General features: G+C 40.8%; 1 protein-coding gene across 2 annotated transcripts in view; it reads right to left on the bottom strand.

The window, feature by feature from the left end:
• The window catches only part of LOC310710069 (serine/threonine-protein kinase TNNI3K), a 146,602-nt gene extending 134,926 nt beyond the window's left edge, over positions 1-11,676 (bottom strand). Inside the window, exons 1-6 of one of the 2 annotated variants that reach the window (XM_083510498.1) lie at positions 11,534-11,676; positions 11,080-11,185; positions 10,451-10,559; positions 5,495-5,580; positions 4,682-4,779; positions 3,280-3,390 (exon numbers count right to left, since the gene is read on the bottom strand). In XM_083510498.1, the coding sequence (XP_083366624.1) occupies positions 3,280-3,390; positions 4,682-4,779; positions 5,495-5,580; positions 10,451-10,559; positions 11,080-11,119 (444 nt within the window). In that variant the 5' untranslated portion in view covers positions 11,120-11,185; positions 11,534-11,676. Of the gene's footprint in view, positions 1-3,279; positions 3,391-4,681; positions 4,780-5,494; positions 5,581-10,450; positions 10,560-11,079; positions 11,213-11,533 lie in introns of those variants that run through there. The other variant, XM_083510497.1, reaches the window with a different exon arrangement.
• Between the last annotated feature and the right edge of the window lie 784 nt (positions 11,677-12,460).

The raw sequence follows: 12,460 nt of genomic DNA, 5'->3' as shown, positions 1-12,460 counted from the left end.
TGCTGTTGACTAGCAGACCCAATTTAGACCCAAGAACTGCACCAGCTCCAGAATCCTGGTCGAGTTTTATTTCCTAGCCGACCGACTAAAATTTCCAAAGTGCCATTTTTATTCTGCTAATCATCTTAAAAACTTGGTTTATTCACATTCAACAGGTTTCATGTTCCATTTATTTAAGTTTTATTACTTTTGTATATGCAAGTAATTTTGAGTTCTTTCTGAACGATTTAGCCAAAAGATTTATGAACACAAGTAGATGTAAATATAATCAGAAACGCACAACTGTGAACCCTTCATTATAAAAGTAATTCTGTTCATGGCATTAAACACTTTTGGATTTTTTTTTTAATGAAATAGATTGAAACAAAGCATTTCCAAGGCAACAAGAAATGAGCTGGGGTGTGAAGTGACTGAAACGAGTTCTAAGTGGTATGTGTGAGGATAAAAGGTTCATGACTAAAAGCAAATTTTAGTTAAAAGATGTTGAGCCTGAGGGCTTTACAGGAAATCCACTTAGGAAACCTTAAGAGAAGGGTAGGATTCCTAAAGGAGATCTTAGGTCACAAAGGTCTTTCGGAACATTCTAGTAGGCGTTAAGTGTTGTGAGGCTTTTCTTTTCTTTTGCCTACAGCATAATTATTTGCTGCCTCCAACTTATAATGATACAGCCATGCAGTTTTATAGCTGCTTCTGATTTCCCCTTCCAGAAGAATCCATCTAGATTAAGTATCCTCACATGAAGGGCAGAGGTTCTTGGAACCACAAGAAAGGGAGTGTGGCAGTTTCACAGCAGCGCTTGAAGAGACAGCTGTACACCAGGAATATGGTGTGTGCAGCTGAGGCAAAATGTTCTTTTGCTAGAAACCATTATCCTCTCTCACTATGACCAGGTTTTTAGATCTAGTTGAAAAGGAGTGAAGAGATGGGTGTTCTGAAATGAACCCAATTGTTTTGTTACCATCTGTGCTACAATGTGGGGCTGTGAGGACATTTCACTCAAGATATTCAGGGCCCTGCAGGCACTGGCAGTGCAATTTCTATTTAGCGTGCCTCTTTTCTGCTGCACCTGCACTGTGCCTGGCCTAGGAACAAATTAGGCATTTCGTTACCACAGCAGAGTCTATGATTAAAGACTTAAATTTCACTGCTCAGGTTTGCAGAAGAATGTAATGCATATATCTAAGGCTGCAGGGTGAAGTGTGCCTTGAATTCGCATAGTAATCCCAGGACTCAGCCGATTCTTACACAGGTCTAGCCACTTTCTTGCTCACCCAGCTGTCCTTTCCCAATTCCTGAGTATAAGATAATATTTGTACTTATTTGTATTTTAACTGCTGACCCGCAGGCACAATGTGCTAACCTTCTTGAGAACTGCAAGTATAGGGCAGTATACAAATTTCATTGTTGTTGTTGATGACGGAACGCGTAATTGAGAGAGGCTCTGGTTCCCCAACCGCAAAGTAGGATTAGATCCAGACACATCCACAATCCAGACACAACCCCAATTTGATCTGCCCACATCCCACAGTTTTGGCACATAGTTCTCATTATTGAATCCTTTCCCCTTGTTTTCTAAGTCTTGGAATCTAAGACAGCAGTAGGAACAATTCACAGTGTGCAAGGCTGGCTACTGGTTTGACGGGAGCCCTGGGTAAGGTTGGTCCTCCCTTGAAGCATACCAGGGGATTGACAGTCTGTAGCAGCAGGCAGTGGGAGACGGGGTAGCTGAAGCTGAAGCAGAGCAGCTCCTAATGTCCATACTAGCTCAGCACAGCACTGTAAATAAGAGCACTGGCTGAGGCAGCTCTCCATTCTCTTCCTTATAGCAATGCCTTTGGGCCTTGTCCTTGACATGTACATCAAGGGTAGGGCCCAGAGTCACTGGAGATAATGTGGACAGTGACCTGGGGAAAGCTCTTCTCTTTTCAGCACTCTGCTGTTGAAAGATTCTTCTTCTTCTAAGGAGTGATGGAGAGGGAGAAGGCTGGCATTGACCGCAGTGAGCCTGACCATGCCTATTCCAACACTGGACTCAATGGCAAGTGCTATGGCAGCCAGGCTCTGGATGCTGCCAGGACCTTGCAGGCCATGCCAAGGAAGGTGATCATTATGGTAGGTCAAGATGGGTTTCTACCACATAATCTGCTTCATCCAGGATACTGGAATTCCTAAATTATGTAAGTGCACAATAGTACTCCTCTTATCAAAGTTTAAGGGAAGTGGAGAATGGAGGAATTCACATAGGAGGCTAATCAGCGACTCTGATAAGCCTGTTACATTTTGTTTGTTTTTAAAGGACTTTTTTCAGACATTGAGGCATGGGAAGGAGTTCATTGTCAAAAGGAAATGCACTGTCAAACGATGTAAAGGAAATCCACATAAAGCCCGATCACGATTTCCTGCAGTGCAAACATAATGTATACTGCAATCTGAAATTATTTGCCATCGCAAATGTTGAAATCCTTTCAGTTGCTTCAGAAATAATAGTGTTAGCTGACTGTTGAAGGAGGTGTTTCGGAATACAAAGGATGAATGATTGGTTAACAGGAGTTTGGAAAACTATGGAATTAATAACATTTAACTTCTTTTTTATGAGCAGCGAGGAAAATAATGGTTGAATAAGTTTTTAGACAGCTGGATCAGGTGCGAATTTTTGGAACCCTAATTTTCAGTGTATGATTCTGAAGGACATTGTAATGTTATTAAATATTTGGATTCTTATGGTAAAAATCTGCACAGAATGTGTTTCAATATACAGTACCTTTTATACAGTAACTGTATTCATCTTACTGCAGACCATTATACAAAGACCTGAAAAGCAGGCACATAATAGTATTTGTCCCAATACTAAGACATTTTTATACAGTGCATGAAATCAGAATGTAGTACTGATTTTAAGCTGTCATTTCCAAATGTTCAGATTTGCTTTTTTAAACACACCTTTACAACATTTTGGAAGTGCCACATAATACCTCTAAGTGAAAGATAAACCTTAGTTACTGGCAGGTTTTCTTCTTCTTCCAGCCTCTCCAGAAATAACTTTCATGCCTATTTTACCTTTGACCTACTACCTAACTATTGTAGTACAGGGCTTGCCAAACTTTGGGGACCTGGAGAAACTGTTTTGGTCAGCACACATACACATGGCAACCAAGAAAACACCACAATCTACTCTACTGGCTGCAACAGAATGTTTCTTTCAAACCTACTTTTAATGCCTCTTTAGGCACTCATTTCGCAACACCTTTTGCAGTTACACATGTAAGTGAGAAGACATACCTCATGGTGACCAGCAATTGTAGCGATATGGAGAGCTGTAAGTGCTCCATAGCCAACTTGCTGGATGTCAGCTCCACTGTGCAACAAGGCAGTTAAAAGTTCTGCATTGTCCTGAAATGTAGAAAGTAAAGTTATTATTTAGAGAAACATAATTAAAAGGGGTTAGGGACGCGGGTGGTGCTGTGGGATAACCACAGAGCCTAGGACTTGCCGATCGGTGGTTCGAATCCCTGCGATGGGGTGAGCTCCCGTTGCTCGGTCCCTGCTCCTGTCAACCTAGCAGTTCGAAAGCACATCAAAGTGCAAGTAGATAAATAAGTACTGCTTCGGCAGGAAGGTAAACGGCGTTTCCGTGCACTGCTCTGGTTCGCCAGAAGCAGCTTAGTCATGCTGGCCACGTGACCTGGAAGCTGTACGTCGGCTCCCTCGGCCATTAAAGCGAGATGAGCGCCACAACCCCAGAGTCGGCCACAACTGGACCTAATGGTCAGGGGTCCCTTTACCTTTACCTTTAATTAAAAGGGGTTGCAGCTTGGTGGCAGATATAGTGCTTTGCAGAATACAGTTCTGTTCACATTTTTCCCCCAGCTGTACTTTATGAACAAAATCCTTCTGAGTGTAGGAGCAAAAGAGTCTCAATGAAATATGGCAAGAAAGAACTAATCAGTATCAATATCTCCCTTAAGAATGCTGGGTTCTGTAAATGAAACCTATTGCTTAATCTGTAATATATAACTTGCCATGAGTTTTCATATCATGGGGTCAAAATATAAATAAATGAATAAAATAGCTGCCCTGTTGAAAGTGATTGCCAACAGATACTCATGTTGTATATCTCTCAGTTATCAGACATATCAGACAATTTCCAATGAAGTAAAATTAAACCAGAGGACAAGTTTCATGAAAGTCCACTTTTTACAATACATTTTGGATTCAAATAGAGATACTCAGATGCAAAATGCATGCGTTTCAATTGTGTCAGTTATGAAGAGAGGTGACAACATTTTTTAAGTTCCAAACTCAGGTTACAAATTCTGGCAGCTGATAATGCTGGCTTCCAATATGAAGTAAGTGTTACCCTCTACCCCAAAGTTCTTCCTCAGTTCAGATTTTAACCCAATACATAGAAGAAATCAATTCCTCCTCCCTTCCCTTCAACCCTATCCCAGTCAGCCACTGCAGTTTCAAAAACATCAGGAGGGAGAAAGAGAAGGAAGACCCCCTTCTGCCCACTCCCCAGCGCTGCTGTGGCAGTAAGCCAAGCACTCAAGGAACTGACTTTATTTCTAGTGCTCTTGGCACCTGCCTTGCTGCCAAAGCCCAACTGCTGGAGAGGGGGCGGCTGAAAGGGAGAAAAAGAGCAAGACCACTAATGCAATTACTTACTTAGAATTCAATTTACCTTGTAAGCTGCTAAATGCAGAGCAGTAAACCCATTTCTTGTCAACCTGGATGGGCGCAGGCCTTTCAGCATAAGAGTCCTAATATGTGATTTATTACCTGCATAATAAATATTGGAAATGGAGGCAATTTTTAAATAAAAATAGATGGTGAATTGGTTTGCAAAAACAAAACACTTCAACAGGTATTAATGCCTGCTGTGGGATAGCTACATCGCAACTCTATGCATCTTTTCTCAGAAGTCCCACTCAGAAGTCAGCTGGACACTCCTATTTATCACACCATACAAAAAATGCAATGTGCCATAAACATAAAAAAATGGCTTTTGCAGGATGATACTCATCATGCATGTTTATTTTGTAATATCTACCATCTCATTATTTGCTGATTACAATTTCTAAGGACCCATTTTTTTATATTATCTGAGCAGCAGCATGCTCCAAACAACTGATTTTTCACTTCCAGCACATTTAGTTATAACTGTGATCAATTCCTGATGAACTGAATAATGAGGAATTTACAAAAATAAAAAGAAATTCTTCCTTAGATTAAAAAAAGTGCCCTCCCTACTTTAGGGTGAAATAGTGACAATTATGCAATATCCTAAGCCTGAGATTAAATCCAATCAAAATTTAAACCACTTTGTTGTTATTGTTTATAGCATTCCACCTGATGCCTACATGTGATTCAACAAGAAAAGTACCAAGGCGGCAAACAGATTAAAAAGTAATAACGTTCCTGTGGTTTATTAAAAAGTAAAATCATTAAATGCACCAATAAGAGGGTTCTAAAGCATCTTAGCTGAAACACTTACCATCACAAATACAACACAAATGCAGAAGAGACAGCCCATTTTCTGTACGGTAATTTAAATTAACTTTGCTGAAGGCTTCATCAGAGCTGGGGGGAGAAAGATTTTAGAGTTTATCAGAGTTTTCATCTTTTAACATATCTCTCCCCCCTTTTTATTGTAGAAATTTCTAAAGGAAAAGAAGAAACTTCATAATTATGATATTATAATGGGGTAGGATTCTAACCTAATCTGTACCACTTTCAAAATCAGAGATCCGGTTGCAAAGGGCAAGACCAAGTTTTATATATCAGGTTAGGCTGCAGTGCTATGCCCATTGACCAGGCAGTAGGCCTCACTGAACTCAGTACAACCCTAGACATGTATAAGGTTTCATTGCTCACTGTTTGCAAGCGAAGGGAGCACCTGTGCCTGAATTGTTCATAATCTATATGAGGGTTTTCCTGTCAAAACAGCCCGGGTGAAATAATTTGGTTTGTTCCTGTTTTTTAAGGGATCCTCTCCATTCATCCCATGAAGTATAATAAGCCATCCCTGTTCCATCTCTCCCAACTATCCCTTCGCCTCACCACCTTTCTGAACAACAGATCATTCAAATGGTGCATTCTCTGGCTACTTTCCCATGCACTTCCACTCATGGGTCTTTCAGATAAAGCTTCTTCCATCCCTGCACCCATCACTTTCTTGTAAATATCTGAATATTCAAAGCCTAAGCCATCACTGGTGGGTGGGGTGGGGTTGCAAGATCACCCTTGTAAGCTTCACCCGCAAAGTCCTGGTGCATCCCACTGTTCATAGACTCATAGAGTCATAGAACTGTAGAGTTGAAAGGGACCACAAGGGCCGTGTAGTCCAGCTGCCTGCAATGCAGGAATCTTTTTGCCCAACATGAGGCCTGAAGCCATGACCCTGAGTGTCATGGTTTATTGACTGAACTATCCCATCGGTATACAGTCCCTGACCTTCCTTGTGTTGAGCAGAAAAGACATGGGCATTTACTCATGTACATTTAAATGCGAGTGGAATGCTTCATGCAATCATCCCAAATTGTGTGGAGGGTTCTACTCATGTCCAAGCAAACATGAATACAAGTTCCTCCACTAAACATAGGAAATGTCCGAGAGTGAGTGGGCAGAGAAATGCACCCCTGCTCCCATATCCACATGCATCATGTCCAAGTTCTTGCCCGTGTGGCGGCGTTGCAGGACGGCGGGGGCCCTTCTAAGGCCCCAAAGTGGGAATCTCAGGTCCGGCCTCCTCTTTGAATAGGAGACATGGGCGTAAGCCTAGGCTGCCTATCAGGAGCTGGATCCTAGCCTGTACCTGGGATTTGCAAATTGGGGTGCAGGCTTGGACACGGGCTGGGTGGAGCTGACAGAACAGGAAAGCTTCTCTTGGGTCCACTCCCTGGCCAAGAGGGCCTCTCTCTCTCTCTCTCTCTCTCTCTCTCTCTCTCTCTCTCACACACACACACACACACACACACACACAGTATAGCCTGGGATTACCTACCCCTACCATGTATAGTTCAACAGAAACAATTCAACACCTACAATACTGCACATCTACACACACGTTATGGTTCTCCTGGATTGTACCACTAGTACACAGAGCCACACTATGCTCAGACCACTGGTGAGGGGAAACATATGTTTGAATGCTCTCCTTGAGAGAGAGAAATCACATAGGTGGTCTATAGAGGGGCAGGCGGTCTTTCAAGTAACCTGGTCTCCTGAGTTATTGCAGAGCAATACAAACATAAAAATGCTTTAAAAAAATGAATGGAATTTCAAACCATTATTTATGAGCTTTGTTTCTGAAATGGTAGGATTTGAATTTTGTTAATCCACATTTAGAATCATTTGCAGGCTTTCCATTATGAGTTGCCATTAACCTGAAGTACAGCATTTCCGTTTTTCATACATGCAATTAAAAAGAGTTTCATTTTAAGCCACAGCAATCCTTAGAGAGAAATGCAATTTTCTCCCACTTTTTTTTTACACTTTCTGTACTAATTGCATTGCAAACGTGAGCATGTCAAACTCTCCAGCCACTGAATACCACTTACTGCAAAACGCAATGTATGTTTTTCATTTTCTCCTACACTTTTTGGTATGCCATGGTAGATTTTAATACAACCTGATGATTTCATAAAGACATATGTGGATGAAGTGAATAATTAAAATGAAGCCATTGTTGCCAATGTATTTCTTAAACAGGATAAATAGCCATACTGCCTCATTAAAAAAATGATATGTGGCATTTGCACCTGATGCAAACATCTTTTTGGGAAAATGCAGGGTATACTAAAAAATAAAAGTTACAGAATCTGCAGTTTTATGATTCATTAACTATGCTTGCTGACCTCCTTTCTACCACTGTATGACAGAGAAGCAAAAGAGAATTCATTAATAAAAATAGTTAGAAAAACTGGCAGTAGATATGTAAACTGAGCTTTGCCAACTTCCTCAACAACTAAAAATAAATACACAATGCACATTATTATATTACAGGTAATTTGACCAGATGCTTTCCCCAGACCTCTTTCTCTCAAGTTGTAGGGCTATAATGTTATGGGAAAGGAGCAATAATTAGCAAGTTTTTATCAGCAGGCTTGAAACTGCATTGTAAAGTTGACTTAGAAAATTGCTGCTGCTTGCAGTGTGCCGGAAATACTTTAGGATGAAGGATAATTTTTTTTAAAAAAAGAATTTAGAATAATCTTTTTTTCCGCCTTCTTTTTTTACTTGCACATAGTTTTTTGAACATTACCTCTTTGGCAATAGGTCAGGTATGTTTCTAAAAACCTGCCTCCTTTTGTCTTCAATGAGCCTCTTACTATTCCTCTGAGTATTCTGCAGTGTAATCTGAAAAGCTGCACTGTAATTAAGAAAAGATAGTAACAAGATTTGCAGTGAGTGATTTTCATCCCACTGAGGCTCAGGAATTTTTTTTCCGCTATTGCTGTCAGAGTGGGTGAGGGCAATTGTTCAGCATCAATGGCCAGATGAAGCAAGGAGGAAAGCTGGGTGGAACAGCCAATCTGCATAATTACATTCATGTAACCAACACAGAAAATCAGTTGCGTGAATATGGTTGATGTCAACCTACAGCTTGTGGGCAAGTTTGCATATTTTGTGATATTTTTACCCTGGAATGTCTTAAAATTCTCAGCTTAAAAATACTACTACTACTTCTGTCTGCTCTTATTACTTACCTATCAGTTTCTGGGCTACAGCACATCTCATTTTTAATCTTGGCAGAGGAGAAAAGTTTTTTGTACATGCTGGAATACTTTTAAATGGTCTGAAAGTATGGTTGCCACCTTTTAGGTTGAGCATGGATGCAGTGGAAAAGAGAGCAAACAGAAGTATAGCATCCATATCAAGGGAATGCTATTCTGCTGGAACCACAGCTGGAACACTATGTTCAATTTTGGGTACCACAATTTAGGAATGCTATTGACAAGCTGGAACGTGTGCAGAAGAGAGCAAAAAATGATAAAGGGTCTGGAAGTCAAGCCTTATGAGGAACGGTTGAAGGAGCTGGGAATGTTTAGCGTGGAAAAGAGGAGACTGAGAGGAGATATGATAGCCATCTTCAAATATCTCAAGGGCTGTCACGTGGAAGATGGAGCAAGCTTGTTTTCTCCTGCTCTGGAGGGTAGGACTCGAACCAATGGCTACAGGTTACAAGAAAGATTTTGACAAAACATCAGGAGGAGCTTTCTGACAGTAAGAGCTGTTAGACAGTGGAATGGACTCCCATGAGAGGTGGTGGACTCTCCTTCCTTGGAGGATTTTAAGCAGATGTTGAATGGCCATTTCTAATGAATGCCTTAGCAGAGATTCCTGCATAGCAGGGGGTTGGACTAGGTGATTTTGGGCCCCCTTGCAACTCTACAGTTCTGATTTTATGAAATGTGACTGCTCCAAACTGTTTAGCTTTGTCTTCTTTTTTGGGAGAAGCTGTACTGAGAGACCGGGGGACATAGCTGGCTTCTGCTCTGAACCAAAGCTCCTGAAACTAGGAAGGGAGCAGCAAGAGAAACTCCAGGGTTGTAATCAGTGCTTTATTCCTAAAAAAAATGTTTAGGGGTACTCTCATTTTCCTACTCTTATTGAAATACTGCCCCTCAATGAGGCCAAACTTAGATTCACCCTGCCTCCCCCCAGCACTGGTTGTAATGTTCTGCACCCTTTCCATCGAAGGCTCTAAGTGCTTGTTGGCATCCGGGAGACAATAAAGGAGTGCACCTTTGAGAGGTGAAGTCAAGCTGTTAGAAGGTTGCAGCACCTGCTGTGGCTACAGACACCAATAAGGGAGAGGCTTGTTTTTTTGAAGCTGGGGCAGATGAAGGCATCTGGTTGTGCTGCTGCAGATGCACCATGACACCTGGTCTCTCTGCAAGTACCCTTCCCCCTTCCCACTCTTTTAAACCACAGACAAGAGTGTACCTTAAGCTCCAGAGTTGTTGAATAGTGCATAAAAATGATGATACAGAAATTAATTATCACCACTCCCTGTCTCATCTAGTCACTTACTGTCAGTGACTGACATGGTTTCTCCCCACGCACCCAAAGAAAACCACCCCTCGGGGCATAGCAAAAGGTCAACCTAGCTAAATGGCTTCTGCAAGCCCCTCCCTAGTCCAAACCCAGTGTTCAGCTGCATACTGAACCCTTGTGCTCTATTTACTGTCATGAAGCTGCAATTTCACACACACACACACACACACACACGTATATTTTCCACACAAACTTGAACATGTGCATAAACCATCAAGAATTTGCATAATATGCAAATCAGGCCATACAGATTTGTGAAACTAATATGGCAGTCTCAAACACACAGCAGTTATCAGGATGCCAAGTATGTATCCCCAAACATAGCACTAGACAGATTTGCTTTGTTGTTGTTCTTAAATAGATGGATAAACAATGCTGGTAGATAATTTACCTGAAGACATGCTTTAATTCTGCAAACTCCTTTTCTTTGATTAAGAGGTCATCTTCTAATCTTTCAATGATTATAGCATATGATTCACTCACTTTTTTCTTCCATTCATCTAAAAGGAAAAACAACAGCAACAAGGTTTAGAAGGAATCTTGGCTTTAAATGCATTTAAAATAGAATTTCAGCTTTCTTTCCTTCTCCAGGGCATTCTGTGCTATTACGTAATAACCTGAGCTGGTTGGACGGATTTTCTTTTTTCACATTGTTTAGAACATTAAGAAAAACATTTTAATATAAAAGCACAAACGTAGACAAGGTTAATTGTTGATATTTACCGGTAGTTCTTAATATTTGACATTTTGTCTTGAGAGAGTAGAATGAAGGAATAGGTTCTTTTCAGGAAACCCACAAATATATATGTACACAACACACAACAATATTTGAAGAAGTTTGCTTATTTTTCTGTAGCCTTGATTTCAATCTAAAAGCAAGTCTGATTTCAGTCATAATATTTTTCAGTTAGATTACTGACAACAGAACACCTTTCACTTGAACTTCACAGTAAATTAGAGAAGATTTCTTCATGAATCATTTACAATATATTTCCTTTAAAAAGAAGCAAGATTAATTACCAGTGCAAGTTTGAGTTGGTCTAGATTTATAGTTCCCCATTTGTTCAAGATGACTTCTTTGTTTCAGCAAAGTTCTTGTGGTAATATTACTCCTTGTTCAAGAGCACTGACAGACCCACAAAGGGAAAAAAAAGAACACTTTGATAGTCTTGTACCTAAAAATAAACTGTGTGCCAAATGGAATGTCATGCAACAATGGCACAGAGCAAAACAGTGTGCACTCTCTCAAGTGTAGAACAAAAAAGGTAACTAAGCATACTGTTGAAATACACTCCCTGGGGGGCGGGGATTGCAAATATTTTTATAGAAATATTTGCTTACCCCTCTATTAAATGCATATTTAGAAATGCATTACCAACTGGCTTCCTGTTCGGAAATGCAAGTATAAGAACACATTGCTTCAGGGGTTCAGACCCACAGCACCCCATGTCAAGAACCTTATATTGACAGTAACCTCAGAGAGTATGGCTTTCTTCACAGAATCACTGAGCTGCAAACCATTGGAGTGGTCATCCAGTCCAGTGGGTATCAAACTTCCCACGAGAGCCCTTTCCTTTCCACTTTATTTTGCCTGCTGATGAGGATGTCTGCATGTGTCTGGCAGAATTCTTGCATGTTGCGGCGGTGTGTTGCAGGAACCACAAGCAGTGATAGATCCAAACTAGGCAAGATGTGGAAAGGTGTGATTGGAGCTCTTGACATTTCATTTTTATTTTTTAAAAGAGCTACAGCCACACCACATCCACACACAAGAGACTTGGATCAGAGCTACATCCACCCAAAAGGATAAGTAGTAAATGGGAGCTTTGAGTTAAAAATATAGGTTTAAATGGAAATGTGGCAAAAAGCATACAATTTTAAGGCACAGGTAGATTCCCTCCCCAGCCCCCAGATTAACAGCCCAATGTAACCACCATCATTACACTCATGCCATAGATTCTATAGCTTTACATGCCTGGAGTAATTTAGGTAGTCCACTGATCAGCAGGCAAAGCCTATTATTCCCAGTTGATTATTTCATAATGAATAACCTAGTTGCTAGCTTTCATCTTCCCTTCAAAGAACTGCCCTTTGCGCACCATACTAATGTAAAGCACCCTTTGACCACCCTTTCTTCTTTCCCCCTTTCTCTTCTATTAAAAACACGTTAGCCAAAAGGATCTTGAGCTCCCATGTGATGCTCTACCCTGAAGTGCCTGAAGGAGGATGGTTTCAAATGACTTGAGGGGAAAAGCAAGTGGGATATTAGGACTTAGTTGTGGCCACCTGAAAAAAATAATAGAATGGCATCCTCTCCCACTTTGAGCTCTGGTTGTTCTCAAAGATTCCTGCATTGTTTTTAAATGGAAGCTGGTAAACCGTAGTAGTTACTTTGTAGGTA

This window comes from Podarcis liolepis (genome assembly GCF_965112155.1).
Source record: "Podarcis liolepis genome assembly, chromosome: 6".
Classification (NCBI taxonomy): domain Eukaryota; kingdom Metazoa; phylum Chordata; class Lepidosauria; order Squamata; family Lacertidae; genus Podarcis; species Podarcis liolepis.
Note: the sequence above shows the minus strand (reverse complement) of the source record. Positions and strands in the feature narration are given on the sequence as shown.